The sequence below is a fragment of the Stegodyphus dumicola genome, chromosome 3, assembly GCF_044657685.1.
Source record: "Stegodyphus dumicola isolate Sdum_Otavi_A_Nest chromosome 3, ASM4465768v1".
NCBI lineage: Eukaryota > Metazoa > Arthropoda > Arachnida > Araneae > Eresidae > Stegodyphus > Stegodyphus dumicola.
In genome coordinates, this window is record NC_140770.1 from 52,597,141 (window position 1) to 52,615,534 (window position 18,394).

The 18,394-nt window shown below is 34.9% G+C and overlaps 1 protein-coding gene across 1 annotated transcript in view; it reads left to right on the forward strand.

Moving 5' to 3' along the window:
• The window catches only part of LOC118181404 (protein SpAN-like), a 60,059-nt gene that overhangs the window by 14,513 nt on the left and 27,152 nt on the right, over positions 1–18,394 (forward strand). Inside the window, exons 3-5 of the mRNA XM_085812885.1 lie at positions 5,114–5,240; positions 13,041–13,116; positions 16,742–16,936. Coding sequence (XP_085669011.1) covers positions 5,114–5,240; positions 13,041–13,116; positions 16,742–16,936 — 398 coding nt within the window. The remainder of the gene's footprint in view (positions 1–5,113; positions 5,241–13,040; positions 13,117–16,741; positions 16,937–18,394) is intronic.

Here is an 18,394-nt window from a genome sequence, read left to right on the forward strand (position 1 = left end):
CCTTTTCAAATCGTGTTCAGCAACAAACAGAGGAAACGCGACCTCCTTTAACATGCTATGGGTGCGGAAAAACTGGTTTTATCAAGTCTAAATGTTCAGACTGTAACCCCCCAAAGACTTCAAATTCATCAAATTTTGGCACTATCCAAATCCGATCCTGTTTATCTTCCACTCGGACTGCTGTATTTCGAATTAGTATCGGTGGTGTTTCCGGTACAGCTTTCGCCGACAGTGGTGCTAGTCACTCAATCGCAAGTGAATCCCTGTATCATATTCTGCAGAAACAAGATGCAGTATTTGAAAAGACAACACTACAAGTGTCTTTCGTTGATGGTTTGGTATCTGAAAAAGAGGTACTTCGCACCGAACAAATCATTCTTCTCAAAGGCAGAGAGTTCAAAACTCCGCTCCTTTTGTTGCCTGATGCCAAGAATAACTCGACTTTGTTAGGAACTGACTTTCTTCAAAAAGCTAATATTGTTTTAAATCTTACTGAAAATAAGTGGAACTTTTCTAATGAACCTCGAAGAAAATATAGTTTCGTGAAACCTCATCAATCCCAAGTACTGGAAGAAACCTCAGTTGTTGTAAACAACTGCCGACTACGAGAAAATGAAGGACAGCAATTAACTACAGCCCAACGGCTTGCAACTGATGCATTGCTTAACAAATATCACACTGTCTTCAAAGTAGGGGGAGAAGCCACTAATCAAAAGCCATCTGGTTTACTTCAAACTCCAGTCTATGCTCAACGTTTTGAGACCTTGTCAATTGATCTTTTCGGTCCCCTTCCTGAAACACCGTCTCGTGAAAAATGGATTTTTATTGTGCAGGACTGTGCCACGAAGTGGACAGAACTATTTGCTTTAAAGGAAGCCACGGCCAGAGAATGTGCCACTATTCTTTTGGAGGAAGTCGCCCTTCGATTTGGGTTACCCAGGAAAATAATAAGTGATAATGGTACCCAGTTTACTAGTGCTGTTATGCAACAACTATGCTATATCTTGAACATTGATCAAAGTCTTACTCCTGTCTATCACCCACAATCTAACCCAGTTGAAAGGAAGAATAGAGATCTGAAACCACGTTTAGCAATACTTGTTGGTAACGACCATCAATCATGGAAGGATAAACTGCCATTAATAAGGTTTGCTTTGAATACAGCCAAATGTGATTCAACTGGACATTCTGCTTCTTTTCTTCAATTTGCACGAGAGTTACGAACCTTAGATGATGTAAAGCATGATATAAAAGCCGTAATTGAGAACGATAATTTTGTTCCCGAAATTACTCCATATTTGAAACGTTTTGCAAGAAATGTACAACAGGTACGAGAAAGAGTCGAATTGCATCAAGATAAACAGAAACGTTATGCTGACAGAAAACGAAGAGAAACACCGAAATTCGTTCCTGGAGATAAAGTTTGGGTCACCCTCCACACAATCAGCAAAGGTCCACTGAAGAAAACTACTAAATTCATGCCGAAGAGAGATGGTCCTTATGTGATAGTGACTACAAGATCTCCAACCACTTATGATATTGCCGATCCTCATGAACCAGACAAAATTCTCGGCAAGTATCATGTTTCAGCCTTGAATCCATATCAAGATTGAAATAAGTTTCAAAACACAGCTCGTGTAACTCCAGTGGTTCCCTTAAAGAAAAGAGGACGCCCGAAACGTGTAATACCACCCGAATCTGCACCTGTTGCACAAGGTGCTGGTGACGCTAAATTTCCTGCTTGTCAAACTGGAGCCTATTCATCTGATTCTCCGCCCGCTGCACAAAGTAGACAAAGGTCAGTTCCTGACTTCTTGCCGAGACGTCTACGAAGTCAGAGGGGGAGGATGTAACAGACCTATTTAAGTGTAATTGAACTATTTTATTCACGCCATGAACTCATGAACTGTAACCGAACTATTTTATTTAAACGCCATCTCGTGGCGATATGAAAAAACGTCAGTCGACCTCCAGCCGCCATGATGATAGCTTACTATGTTATGTTATTCTCAATGTTTGATGTTCCATTTGGTATATGTTTCATTTTTATGTATATTTATTTTGCTTGTAACCGTTCCTGTGTGCTCTGTTAATAAATCCTTTTAAAGCTAGCCGGCATTAGTGTCTATTGAGGAACGGCTACATCAGAACGTTCAATTTCGTCAATCGGCCGAATAGAACGGGAGATATAGAACCGTCCATTTTTTTCCCACTGCAAGGTGTACAAGCTAATATCCAGTTAAAAACTACGAGAACTGAAGTTTATTTGTTTATTGAATAATTACTTTCGTGTTTTATTTCTTCCTGGAGAGAAGTACAGTTGAATCAAATCTGCTGGATTGTAGGAACAACACATGCAAATTATATTGTCTCTACATTCCGTACATATTTCTGACCAAACATATTTCTGACTCGTCCGTAAATACACTCTGGCTATTAAACCTGCAACACCATGAAGGAATGATCTGACGAACGTCAAAATCACATGAAAGGAAGAAGTGGTTGGGATATGGATATGATTAGTATTTCAGTATTTTTAGTATGATAATCGAATTATTGAAGGTCAGAACACTGCGTGCAACATGTAGTCTGGCATTATATTCTTGGAAGATGGCGTTTGGCAGGTATCGAACATAGGACACAACCACTGGACGTAAGATGTCAGAAATGAAGAATAAAGATAGCAAAGTCAGCTTACCTTTTGTGCACTCAGTAGCAGCAGTTGAGTCTCCAAAACTATTGATGATTATCATATGAGGGAATTATCCATAAGTAACACGATGCAGCTTTAAACACTAATAACATATTTATTGTACTGCAACTAAAATAATATAAGCGGTAAATACATTAATGTTGACACAAGCACAAACAGAAGCTTTAAAAATATCTATAGAACAAGAGGATCATGGGATATATTAATATTACGTGATTAACATAGTTGACGTGTTTGACGCCCGTGTGTCTTGGTATTTTTTAGGGTTGCCAGAAGTGAGTTAGAAAACATTTTATTTATTTATTCTCAAATGCTTGATTAATTTACAACAAGAAATGTACCAATCTGCGTTCAAATTACCGTCGATCCGAACTAGAGTTGCACGTGTCATGTACCGAATGGGCTACCGAAACCACCACACCAGGTGCAGGGCCCCTTTGCCGAAATCGAATGCAAACAGGCTAAGCGCGGTCTCCCCGGAGCCTCGAGACACGTATACGGCCATCAGAATACTGCACGCAGAACCGGAACTCGTCTCAAAAGATGAACCAGAGTCGACGTCTGTCTCTATGCTGCATTGTCAAGGGAAGCCGAAGTAATGGTCACCGTGATGGTAGTCCATGCTGCTGCAAACATGCCCATTTCATGACTAATGGCCCGTGATGTGGTCGTACGGTTTTGCATGGCTGACCTCACAATACGTCTGTCCTCTTGGGAGTTAGTCATATAAGAGCGTTGAGATCCTGTATGACGTTCAGTATAACCCTCAGCAACACATTGATTCCATATGTTGGTTGGATGTTGACCAGTGCGAAGGGCGATATCACGGAACGATAATCCACACTTTCGATAGGCAACGATCCTGCCTCTATCGAATTCCGACACTTGCAGGTAAACATTTTATCTTCTTATTCGAGGCATAACACGATATTCTGAGCGAACTCCGACCTTACAGAGCGCTTTCCGAATAAGAAATCCACTAAACAACTTTTCTTTTATGCAGTGCTTCAGATGTCATTTCTGCCTCCTGCATCGTGTAAATGCGCATTTGAAATACTAATCATCATCTAATATCCCAACCTCTTCCTACTTTCATGTGATTTTGACGTTCGGTCAGATCATTCCTTTCTGGTGTTGCAATTTTAATGGCCAGCAGGGTGTTTCTGAAAGCATGTATTTAGCATCAACCGTTTTCGAAAGTTTTCTTAAAAACTCAAAAAGTGAATATTCAGATATTAAAATAGTTATCAATTGCTACGACTGCGTTATTTGCGATAAATAATTATTACAGCTTTACTTCTGGAAATATTAAATAATAATTTTAATAATTTGTACAAATGCAGGATTGTAATAATATATAATTTAAGATGAGGAATTAAATAACTATCATTAAAATAATTTAATAACCAGTTATTTGTATCAATATGATTGAAATTATGTTTAATAGCTTATATTTAATAGCAACATGTTGACATTTCCATTTTTTTCTTTCGAAACAAAGAACAATGCGATTCTTCAGTTCAAATAGAATAATTTTATCAGTATTCTTTAAAGCAAAATATAAATTTGAGGGAAACTACAGAGTTTTCTTTGGCAACATAAACTATTATCAAACCCTAACAGACTTGAAGAGAATTATCGCTTCATATGGAAAGAACTATAGAGTCTTGAAAAGGTTTTAAAACAAACCTTTTTATTAAATCAGATCTTGAACATAAAATGGATTTCTCGTGCTTGGCACAAGTACAAGCTCAAGTACATTTGTGTCAAGGCAATTTAAAATAACTGTAAATTTCGGAATTTAAACTTAGTGTTCGAAGACTACACAATTTATGTAACGCGAAGTTGGCTCAAACTTCTCACCGGCGTAACAATTCAAATGTCGGCAGTAATAATAGCCGAACAATTACAATCTTATCATAGCTAGCGAACCCAAATAACGAGGCCTTAAGAGGCAAAAACACACTGTGTCCTACAATCCCAAATCCTTAGATTAAATATTCTCAAACTAAATTTTCATTCTGGTGAGGAAACGAAAAAGTGAATTAATAATACGGGTTGAAATTATAAATTAACTAATAGTAGCCCTATGAAATAAATAATTTTATTTATTTAATAATTTTAGTTTTTTCTTTTAATTCCCAAACCTCGTATTTATGTGTCTGATATAGGTTTCAAGGAAATTACACTTTAAATAATCATAAATCACGAGCAACTTTCGGACACTTGAAAGTGTTACACTTTAAATCTAAATAAAATTTTCTTTAATATATGCAACTCAAACTGCTTACAACTGTTCCAGTTATTAAGCTAGGTTATCTATTGCGTCAGTTCTTCCTTTTAAATCTTTGTTTAATTTTCTTAATCATGTGTCATAATAATTTTTTATTTCCGTCGTAGCTGTGGATGACAATCTTAAAGCAATGATCGTGGATGCGATGGGAGAATGGGAAAAACACACTTGCCTAAAATTCACCGAAAAAGCTATTGATTTCAACTACTTACGATTCAGGGCGGACCAGGAAGGGTAAGTAAAAATCCAATAATAACAACACAGTTTGTATACTTTAAATTATAAATTTTTATTGTATGAGTTTAATAATATAGGACTTGCAGAATAATATTGACAATTTTACTGGTTTTTGAAACAAGAAAAAGCTCGCTGAAAGAGAAAATGTTTCCTCTCACTCCACATGTATATATCGAGTGGTCAAAATATTAGAGATATCTCGTAATAATGCATTGGTCCAACTTTAGTTGTGATCCCAACCGATATTCTTCTGGGCATGGATTCAACAGCATGCTGATAGATTTCTGGAGGGATATTAACCCATGGCGGCTTTAATTTTCGTTATGAATGGAAAATGGTGTTCTCGTTTTTGAACAGATCTTTCCACTTTGTTCTGCAAATACTGGACTGGTATCAGATGGCTGAACTATTCGTTGAAGCAATTTGAACTCCAAAGCAATCTGAGATCAGTCGTGCACTTTGACAAGACGCATTGTCCTGCTGAAAGTGACCATTTGTATCAAAGAATATCGCAGCGATAAACAAGTGTACATAGCGAAACAAAAATGGGACAGTTCTATAGCTCGAGTTCTACTGAGCCTTATGACAAAATTCAAATTGCGTTTTTCATGTCTCGAAAGCGCGACTTAGGATATTATATATATATATATATATATATATATATATCACTTTTCTAACATAGGCATTTTGACACAAAATCGGACTTTTTACTTCCTTGTACGAAGTAAAAAGGAAGTATTGTAATCCCAAAAAGTTTCAGGCAGCATATTTCAACGAAAATATCCATTTTGACCGCTATCGAATGCAATTTAACGATGTTTTTGCGTCATATCTGTACGTAAAGACACAATAAAATACTCTTTTCCTTCAAAAAAATTATAAAACTGCTTTAAAATTAATTCTGAAGATAATTTTTCGTGGCGTCTGTACGAACGTATGTACGTACGTATCTCGCATAACTCAAAAACGAGTAGCTCCAGAACGTTGAAATTTTGTATATAGGACTGCTATAACATGTAGATGTGCACCTCGTATTTTGGTTGCAATCGGCCGCACCAAACGTATATAAATATATTTATATATATATCCACTCTGTTACCCGGCTCAGTGATCTCAGTTTCTTTACTCTTATATGTTTGTAAATTGTACATTTTTTGCTTTTAAAATGATTGAATTATGTTGTTTTTATCTTCCGGTTAAAGATTTTATGCCTTTAGTAAATCTGTGTGCAATATTTTTAGAATTATCAGCAATTTTAAAGTTGTTTAATTGACGCTAAGCCTGTTTTTAATGGCGGCCATTGATGTTTACATTTGAAACAGGAGACTAGTGGATTTGTTGCCAATCTAGAGAAACTTAGCTTCGCAACAACAAAGATAACGCGTTCATTTATTGTTACCAATTAAATCATGCTTAATTCTTTCTGGAATTTTTTCGAGGAAATAAGCGTTTGAGATTTACTTCGTAATTTTTAATATAGATATTTTGAGTTTTTATGTATTTTTGCCTTCTCGCGAAGTAAGAACTGAATTAATTAAATGAGAAATACTCAATTGTCTGTGAAAAACTGTTTCTGTTTTGTTTTGTTTGCTTAATTTCTTTTATACATCGTTCTAGCTTTATTATAGTATTTGAATAGAACATGTGGCAACGATTAGATAATTCTTTAAATGATATACATTTTGTGCATTCTGAGTTATAATATGAATGAAATATAATACTGTTAAGTAAACCTAGCGCCAGAGTTTCGCTATGGTAAACAAAGTGAATTTTAAAGAATGCATTTATTCTATTGTGGTTTATGCGCTGTCGGCGAAGTAGGTTTAATTCAATCTAATAAGTTTAAATGAAATGCAATTAAAAATGCGTATCATTTAATATTCCGTACAAGGAAGTCATGTGGTGTACACATCAGATTTTTTTTTTTTAAATAACATACCAATTTTTTCCATATTTCGATTCTACGACTCAAATTATTTAAATTTTGGAAAATTTGGTGCGAAATTTACGGAGATATTCAAAAATTTATCTTGTCAAAATTGAACATTTTAATATATGGCAACCAATTTTCCTTTCCCTTCCATTATGCCGGAACGGGAAAAAAAGGCACCTCGTTCCTACTTCCAAATAATTTTAGCGTAGTGTTTAAACCACATTTCATGTTTCATCGCTTTCAACAAATATGCCAAATTTCAAAAAGCGCCAATATATAAATTCATGTATATCTTCGAAAATTTTGAATAAAAATTTGTAATTTTTTTGCAGGTATGCTTAGAAATACATCTACTTTAAGATGATGGTAAAAGTTTTATAATTATAATTCAAATTTGTTTTAAAAAATTTATAAAAATTATTTAAAAATACAAATTTTAAAAATAAATCATAAAAAATGGGTAAATTTTATTTGGAATGAACCTGAATTTCGAAATGTCAAAGGAAGAATAAGCTTAATAAAAAAAGAGAGATTAATAAATATATACCAAACTCAATTAACATGAGGAGCTAAAGTTTTGAAAGCTGATTTTGTAAAACCTACTAGTCCGATTTTTACAAAATTTGGCAGTTTAGCATAATTTAACTCGTAGAACTGAAATATGGAGAAAAATTGGTATGTTAGTTCAGAAAAAGGTCCGATTTTGTGTCAAAATACTGATATTAGAACAATACTATATATAAATCTAATACATATCCTAAGTCGCACTTTCGAGACATGAAAAACGCAAGTTGAATTTCTTGAATCCGCCCAGTAGAACCGGAGATATAGAACTGTCCCATTTTTAGTCCAAAGAGGCTTTGTCCCTGAAGGACTACTGTTTTCGTTTTGCGATTTTGCGTTGAATCACTGAATGTCCGTTTCACTTTTCAAACAGTTGCCAACAAATACTATCGCCCTGTATTATATTTGAAAAAAATTAAATAATGAAGAATCTGCATAAATGTATGTATATTTCTCGCATTGTAATAAAACAACGGTGCATAAAGCCATCGAATTTTGAATGACGTAATCCTACTGCGAATATGGGCATGTGGAAGCCCAAATTTGAAATTTGGAATTTGTTTTATTATCGATTTAATATTTTGTAAAACTTTAACGAAATTCTGAGTAACAATCTCAACGATTTGAAAGCGAGCAATGGCAACAATCTACGGAGGGGGGGGGGGAACCTTTGTATCTCCAGCGCGCGGAACTGTGTATCGCAAATTCTAAAGATAGGCTCATTTTAAAATTTTTCTCCACATTGCTATTGAACTGAATTTGATGGTTTAAAAAGAACATGATATTTAATAAATAAAGGTAACACACAAAACGTTAAAAAAACGCTCCTTTGGACGTAATTTAAAATCTGAAATCTTTCAGATTTTTTTTTCGCAGTGTACATAATCTGTAAGACTGTTGAGGTAAGCTGTAATTTGGTTCCAGGCGTATCAAGAGATCTCTGTACTTCAGGAGATTATTCTCCAGAATTCTGTCGTCACCAGTGTGAAAACTTGCTATTAGGCAAGAAACGTCCATAAATACATTCAGCTTGTCTCCCATTCAGGCCTTGTCATTAGCATGACAAAGAAAGAAACGAAATTTATTGTACCAAGTCACCGTTATCCAATGTCCAATTCCTCAGTCCATAGCAACCGTGTTTTCTATTTTATCAGTGATAGTATAGGCATCATTGACAGCATTTTGCTGTTAAAACCTTCCCGTTGTTTGTTTAATGTTGGCTGCGTTAGGCCTTCGGATATACTTTGCCCATGACATTATCCTTCTGCTTTTCGTGCCAGTCGACCTTATTGCCTAAAACTTTGTTTTTTTGCTTCTCTCTAAACACTCAAGATATTGTTTCACGAGAAATCCTAGAACATAAATCATTAACCGAATTTTTTTACCCTCACGATCATTCGTTCAAAGTCACTCAGATCTTTTGTTTTACTTACTTGCACACTATTTCTTCTCACAATGAGCGTGCCTTAATGAACATTTCCAGGATGTTACATCAATGTTGGATGTCTATAATGTAACTCTCATTCAGTATAGATATTGTATAAATTTTATATAAGAAATCATCATTGCAAAACTTACACTGAATGTTTCAAATCCTTCTGGATAAACGCTGGTTGGCCTTTTTTATGCTACATTAATATTGGGATAGTAAAAAGAAAAATTGTTTAAGAAACCAAATGAAGGATTCAGCATAAATCTGTTCCTTCGTACGAAAACATCCTATTAATAATTAACAAGTATAAAATAAATTCCTTTGAGTGACATATTTTGAAAATAAGCTTTTATTTATTGGAAAATTAACACATGTTTCGTGATTCAAGAGTAAGTAATTTCATTAAAGCTGAGTAAGTAATTTCATTAAAGCTGAGTAAATAATTTCATTAAAGCTTGATGGAATTTTAATCAATTAAAGTAACTATTTTAGTTGCTTATCTGATATAAATTTATATAGCCGAGTTATTAATTTACCGAGTTGAAAATTCAAAATCTACTGTTAATATATTAATAAAACCTAGCAGAAAAATATGTGTGTATTGCAATAGAATATTTTCAGGTTGATATCAGCTTTCATTACAAAATATTGACACTGTGTATCAGTTTACTTAGATAATTATTTTCAAAGTTATTTATTTATTAACATAATAAAATTCATCTCCTGATAAGTTTCTTACCGCTCTGATCAATTCACTTACATGAGATTGATTATGTATAGGGTGGTTATAGTTATAATGATCCTGTTTAGACCTGTGTGGAGCCCTTTCTGGTTTAACTATTCAGTTGAAACGTGGTATATATGTTATAAGGAACTTAGGAAAAAGAAATCTGCAATAAAAATTAATGGTTCAAATTTCCACCGACAGATGTCGCTTTTCATTCAATGCGGAAAGAACGCTACGCAAATTCGGAGCGTTTTCAAAGCCAGTGCTTAAATCAAGTTATTTCAGCGGAATGGCAGCGATGTTAATTTAGCGGAATGGCTGCACTACGAGCATATCGACGCTTGAAAGACTTATGAAAAGGGTCTGCGTTGGGGCAAGGATTTGAAAAAGATGATTACTAAATTTGAAGAGAGTGGGAAGTAATGTCTTCTACGAAGAAAGGGAAGGACAAGGATTTCAAATGAAACTGTGGAAGATCCTTGGTAAGAGACATGGGCTCTTGCTATGGTGGAAAGAGCATCTGGTTTCCAATATTCTTCGACAAGTGCCAGCGGTTTCACGTGATATGTCTGGGCCATGATGGACAGTATAAAAGGTTCTACGATCCATTATAAAGTGATATCCAGACAGGATCCAAGTTCTTCAGGAGCTACAGAGCTGCGTGACTGTAAAATGGAGCCGCGAACGAATTAAAATTTTTGTTTAAAGTTTGCCAAATGGACAAAAGACAGTCATGGTATATCGAAACAAGTTTATGAAGATAGCCTTATCCTTAAAGTCGTTTATGAATGGTTTATAGGTTTCCGGACTGAGTGGGATTCCATTGAAAATGCTGCTCGAAGTGGTAGGTCCACAATTTCGCATACTAACGAAAATATTTAAAATTAAAAAAAAAAGATATCAGCTAGAAAAAGGAGCAATTAATGTTAACTCGCACAAGGGTATTTTGGCAAATTATTCCATCGGATCTCTAGGATCATTGGATCTAGACCAGAGGATCTCTATCGTTTATGCCCAAAATAGGCCTGCGTAGGTTTTTGCAACTTTTGTCATGCTAATGCCCGGCCATGTTCGGTAACTGTCATGAAAAAGTTTATGGCTTGTAGAGGAGTTATAGCCCTCTATCATCTTCTGTACTCACCTGCTCCTGCTCCAGAAGACTTCGTTTTATTTCTGCACATGAAAGAGTCTAAAAAAAACAATTTTGGGATATTCTAGATAGACATTTCAAAGCCATATGAAGAGGTTCTCCATCCGATGCCAAAAGAGAATTTTTTCTGGTCTTTCCAGGAGATTGTTTCACGGCTCTTTTCATGTCGTTTTGAAAGTGCATTGTGAACGACATTTCGTCATTGTCATGAAACAGTTTATGGCTTTTGGGGCGCTTATCTTCTGTCATCCACTACATTCACCCGATTACGCTCCAGGAGAATTCGTTTTATTTCTGCACCTAAGACGTCCTAAAGAAAGAACGATTTTTGGATATTCCAGACATTTCAAAGCCTTGTGACTAGGTTCTCCATGCGATTCCAAAACAGGTATTTTATAGCTGTTCCCAGGAAATGTTTTCAGGACTGTTTTGAGTCGTTGCCAAAAGCGCACTGTAAACGAGATTATGTCATTGTTCATGGCTTTTGATGAGTTCGAGCTCTGTGACATCCACCATACTCATCTTATCATGCTCCAGAACACTTCTTCCTATCCCTACACCTAAAATAGTCCAAAGGAAGAATAATTTTGGGTATTTCGGTTTCTTCAAAACTGTGTGACGAGGTTTTCCATGCCATGCTGAATGAAAATACTTTCCGCTGTTTTCGGGAACTGTTTTCAACAACTGTCAAAACTGCATTTTAAATGACGGAGTTTCTACAGGGGACCTCAAAGGACCTAATAAATTAGTTCATATGAGTACAAAACTTATTTCCTGATTTTCGAAAAAGCTTTTACTTATGAATGCATTCATTGTTATCATTATTATCATCCTTGTATTTCTCTACTTTCAGCGTTCTCATTTATTCTTACTTCAGTAAATTATATAAATATCTCAAATTGTACTTTACTTTGTAAGGATCTTAAGTTTTACTAACGTTTATTTTATTTTAAATCTTTACTATCACTTCTTATTTTCTACTTCCGGCCAGAATTAAAAGCTTTAACTTATTTATGCAAATTTATCTTGCGAACGCCAAGTACTTAAGTTGTGGCTTTTTGCCAAGCGAGAGAGAGGAAGGAGTTAGTAGTAGCAGGCCGCTTGCCTTAGCAGTTTTTACTCGGTTGCTGGTTGCCTTCCAGGCCAGAGGTTTAATCCTCTTGATAATTTTAAACGTATTGTAGTGTTAACAGTGCTCTGTACTACATACGGCTTCCTGTTAATATATGGCCAATCTTCCACGTAGGCCCTTGTTTATTATTCCAAAGTTAAGTTAGAGTTTAGTTAATATTTTTTATATTCTTACGTTCAGACCACAAGTGGTTGGTCTCTGTATTCCGAAGTCCGGAAATTATTGTAAAGAGTGAAAAATAAAGGTTTTCGTATACCCTTCCTGTGTATCTTGTCTACTTCCCACATTTATTGAACATAGCTTTAGTAAGCTCCCTGTTCCGAGTCAGGTCTTTGCATGTTCCCAAAGCAAGTAAGACGGAACACTGAACCTGATAACTTTAATCAAAATAGTGATTTTTCTCATACGTACTTTTGACTCATATTTAATATATACTCATATACTGATATTTTCATACATACCTACGCTTTTTATACGCATATCGTTTCCCTTTAATGGTGTGATAATTAGATTGCTTGTAAACATCATAGACAGTCACAAGAAAAACAAGTTAAAATCTACCATCGTTAGAGCTTTTAAAGGCAGGAATTTTATCATTTACTTATTCTCAATATAAAGGATTAGATAAGTATTGTATTAGGGCTGCACTTAGCTAAAAATGTAATGTTTAATGTGAATAAGATCCAAATTATTTTAAATTTATAATTTGTTACGCTTGATTTATGATTGCAATTTTGTATACTTATGTATGTAATTCTGTATCTCTATTTTTGGTATGCATGTATTCTGTATTTGGTAAAATAACGACAAAATAATTCTCCTCTATATATCTTTAACAAATGTTTTTTTGATATTTCAGATGTTGGTCGATGATTGGAAAAATAAACACAATTTTTGCTGGCCAAGATGTATCAATCGGACCAGGATGTAACAGAGTTAGTATTCATATGACAGCTATCAGCTGAACATTTATAATATTTGAGATAAAAATGTGTTTATGAATTAGTTCAGAAGACATCAGAATTATCGATTTAATATATATACTCCCAAGTGGTCGATATGACATTGAGAGGACTTGATAGGAAAAGTGAATAAAATCCCGAATATAAGAACTAAGTTAAAATTTGAAAATATATGCAAACATCTTCAGAAACTAAGTGTGCTTTTAAACTGATTTTGAGGATACAGAAAACAGGTACATTCTAAATTAGTTAATAGCGTCAGGAGTCCCTCAGCAGGCTTGTCACAGTGACAGTGTCGGTCAATTCTACTAACACAAAAAAAATTATATAACGCAACTCAATGGAAATATGTAATTTAATGCATGAAAAGCACCGTATAACAATAATAACAAATAAACAATTTGAAAATCGTAGTAGGTATGTTGAAAATCGCATTAGGTATGTCTTTTTAGTCCAAAGGGATTTCAGTCCCGAAGGACTATTGTTTTCGTTTTGCGATTTTGCGTCGGACTCATAAACGTCGGTTCACTTTTCAAACTGTTGCCACAAAATGTTAGAGTCCTGCATTATATTTGAAGAAATTAAATAATGAAAAATGTGCATAAATGATTGTCTATTTCTCGCATTGTGATAAAACAATGGTACATAGAGCCATCGAATTTTGAATGACGAAATCCTACTGCGAATATGGGCATCTGAAATCCCAAATTTGGAATTTGTTTTATTATAGATTTTATATTTTGTAAAACTTTAACGAATTTTTGATTTACAAACTCAATGCTTTAAAAGCGAGAAATGGCAACGTTATATAGAAAAAAAATACTTTTATCTCCAGCTCGCGAGACTGTTTATATCGGAAATTCTAAAGATATGCTTAATTTAACATTATTTTGCGATATTGCTCTTGAACTGAATTTTATGGTTTAAGTGCAAAGAACATGATATTTAATAAATAAAGGTAACACTCAAAACGTTAAAAAAAACGCCCCTTTGGACGTAATTTAAAATCTGAAAAATTTCATATTTTTTTTTTAAATTTTTTTTGTAATTTTTTTTTTTTTTTTTTTTTTTTTTTTTTTTTTTTTTTTAGTATTATTATATTATTAAGTATTTAAGGGATCAATGTAAAGTTGAGATTTCCTTGGACGAGTAGAATAAAAGATGTTTAGATTCCCCTGAATTAGATAATAAAGAAGTTCCAGTAAGTTTGCTCAGTTAAATAGCTTTTAAATGCCTTAAGATTAGACTTGAAATTTAAATTTATTAGGTTAATTTCTTAAATATAAGGAATTTAGGCTTTCAGAGTTGCACAACAGTTCTGATCATGTAAAATCTGTCAATGAAAACCAAAGAAAATTTCAATTTTCTTTCAGGCTCTCCATAAAGAGAATTACGTTTAACATTATTAACTAGTTAGTTTTGTATCACTATGTAATGCAGTATTAATCATTTATTAACTAAATTAAAAATCGCTTTACGAAACTGAGTTCTATTATATGCAAAAATAGTCTTTTTAAATTATTTAAATTATATAATTTAAAACCTGTTCTACCAACACATGGGTGACAATCTCAAGAGTCATATAAAAAATAAATGTCCTCACATAAAAAAATTTTGGAATTTAGTATTTGCGCAAACTAAAATTCAAATCCGCCTCCCGATCGGTAAAGTGGTAGGGCTCTTGTCTGTTGTATCGTTGTACTCGGAGGAGAAGATAGGATGAAGACATGGATGTCTGTAAATGTATAATGTCTGTACGGACATGGACACATTCAAAATATACGGCTCCTTTGAATCCATTAAAAATCCACTATGTAATCCTTTTTTGGGGGAAAATCCTTCATTCCATCCGTACGTACAGATGTCACACAAAACCATTGTTCAAATGGATTCGAGATGGTCAAAATGGATAAGTCCATTGAAACATTATACCCGAAACCTTTTGCGATTATAGTACTTCATTTACTTCGTAGAAGGAAGGAATTCCTTTTTTTAAATACGGCTCGTCTAAAACCTTCATTTATTTTTACTAAAATGAATAAACGTGAGTAAAATTGTCATGATCTGAAAGTAGTTATTATTCTTATTTCTTAACCTGGAACTACAAGCTCATTTCTTCAAGAGATATTTAGTCTTGCAAATATTTTGAAACATTTTATGTATTTATTAGATTGTTATTTAAATACAATCCTCAAAAGTGGAATTGCAACACCAAAAAAGAATGCTCGTACCGTCATGCAAATTTCAGGATCGAGAGTTGTGAGGTAGATATGCAAATGATTAAAAAAACAGATACATAAAATCATTATAATCCAATTTATTAAGTATCTAATTTGCCCACCTCGGGCAGTGATACAGGCCGCAGTCCTGTAAGCATGCTATCAATGTGTTCATTGATAGCTGCCTGAGGTAGCCTTTGTCAAGCCACATCAACTCCAGTACGCAGATCATCCAGGGTTTGCGGCCGTGGTTATCGGTAAATGTCAAGTCCAATGACATCCCACAGGTGTTTGATGGGATTCAGATCTGGAGAGGCTGCCGGCCAAGGTAGGATGTCAGATCCGGTCAGGCTGTTAAGAGCACGCCGTGCGACATGCGTCATGTTGGATGCGCCCTGCAACCAGAGCAGAACAACAGACTCCACAAATTACGTGGTGTAGCGATCCGCTGTCAAACTGACGTTAATGAGGATTAATTATTACCAGGGACGTCTCGTGATAAAAAATTATGCCGCCCCGAACCATAATGCCCGGTGCAAGACTGGTATGACACTCCGGGTCGCCCGGTTGACGGCTGTCATTCCTCCACAGACAGAAACGAGATTCATCCGTGAACAAAACCCGATGCAATTCGATGGTCCACGCACTATGACGCTGACTTCCCACCAGGCGTCTAGTCTTGTATTCAGCAGTCAATGGTATTTTTTGGCAGGTACCCGTGAACGTAAGTGTACTTCATGCAATCTGTTGCGAATAGTTTGGGTGGACACAGATCCATCTGCTGCTGGAGGCAACCGGCTTCGGATGTCACGTGCCATGGAGAAAGGGTCTCCAATAGTTGACCGCCGAATACGCCGGTCTGTGTTCTCTGATGTGTACCTGTGCACACCACTTTCTCTTCGACGTGCACGCACACCTTCCTGTATCCATTGTGTGACACAACTTTGGATCGTACTCACATTGTGCCCAACACGGGTGGCTATTGTGCGCAGTAACAAACCAAGCTCATTGAGTTCGGTAATACGATCAAGTTCCCCGGTTGTTAACTGATGGTATTGAGCCGATTGAGCTCGCCGACGTCTCAGGGACATTTTCTATGCTTCTTCTAAAGTCTCCAATGCTCCGTAAACCCTCAGATGCTGTTTATGAGAAGAGAAAGTGGCTGACTTTTATACCCCGCATATGCGTACCACGTGATCCAATGCGTGCACAACTTTTATCATTTGGCATATCCACCTCACAACTCTCGCTCCTGCAATTTGCGTGACGCTACGTGCATTCTTTCTTGGTGTTGCAATTTAACTTTTGAGGAGTGTATTTGTATATTTGGTTAGGAGAGTGTTCTTAAATTACTGACAAATCCATGTTTTCTCTTTTAGTCTAATATCATAGTTCATGAGATAGGGCATGCTATTGGCTTCTACCACGAGCAGTCACGTAATGATCGTGACCGTTACATCCATATCCTATGGAACAACATGCCAGTTGCTCGGTATTCCCAGTTCGACAAAGGCATCGAAAATCCCAGAGGAGTAGAATATGATTTCACTTCTGTCATGCATTATGGACCAATGGTATTGTATTTGACTCTTTGTTTTCTCTTGCATTTGCTAGTTTTGGTATAAATGTTCTCAAAATCACGAAACAGCTTAATGAACTTTAAAAAAAAAGTGATTCTAACCAGTTATGAAACAAAACTTTCTATTACAAGTGAAATCAAGCAATTCAACTCTCAATAAAGTGTACTTTTGGAAGCATGTTTTCATGTATTGATAAACGTCTACGAAAATAATGTTATACTTAAATTCAAACTATGCACGTAATTCCAAATTTAACTATCTAAAGCTATACAGCTGTCAAGACAAGTTACCGTTAACCTCCCAAAACATTTACTGCAACTAAATCAATAGTAACTAATAGCATAATCAGAACAAAACATGTCAGCGTAGAATCTTAAATTTGGCAAAAAAGCAGTCTTAGATTAGTGTGAATTTTTATTAAATTTCGACAGTGATAAAATATTGTTCTAATTTTTTAGACAGTTCTTTTTTTAAGAAGCATAGCATTTTCTGTAAATTTAAAAGCAGCAGTAATCACACTTATAATGAAATCAAAGGGAAAAGCAAGGAGAAAATTAACACAGAGTCATCTATAGAGAAAACCGGTAACGAAATGTGAAAAAGCTTCAATTTTAAGAATTTTAGAAAAGTTGGGAAGCAATAGATTAGAATTCATGTCGTTAACTACAGAAGGTAAATTTCGAGTTTTTATTTTTTTTTTTCAAAATCTACGCCATTCGAATTTCATTTATTCCAGTTTTAATTAAAATTTACATCAGGTTATGCTCTCCTGTTTTGGCTATTTTTAAAGCAAAAATTTATTTGAATCCTATCTTCTATTTCAACTTAAAAGAACATGTAATAAAAAGAATTGAAAACGTTTTTGATTGTTAACTAATACAACAGCTGGCCTCAAAAGATTTACAATACTCACTAAGAAATCAGCTAGAGTATTCTTGTAGTTCTCTAATTTACGTTCTCACTTACCTTCAAAAGGCTCTCAAATTTATAGTTAATTTATAGCGGAATAACATATTCTATAAGCGCTTTTCGAAACAAGAAATAAATTAATGTTCAGAATAAGCCAGAGTAGTAATTAAACTTAATTTACTGTAATTGAGATTTGAATAAAACTTCTAAATTTTGACGATTTATCATGATGGAAGCCAAGAAGAATTAGGCAGTTTATAAGGTATTTCTCCCGATTTCTTAGCATGCCTTCGTAGTGTAGTGGTCAGCACGCTCGACATGTATTCGAGAGGTCCGTAGTTCGAGTCCCTGCGAGGGCATTGCTCATTTTTCATTTCTCCTGCTTCGAAATACCTAATGTCTCTACGTTTAAAAATCAGAAACTCAAAACTATTAGGAAATTATCATAATTATCACCCAAAAAAGAATGCTATGCATAGGATGTGCCGTAAAGCTATTTGAAAATTTTAAATTATCGAGCATTTTAACAGTACGCCTGTCAGA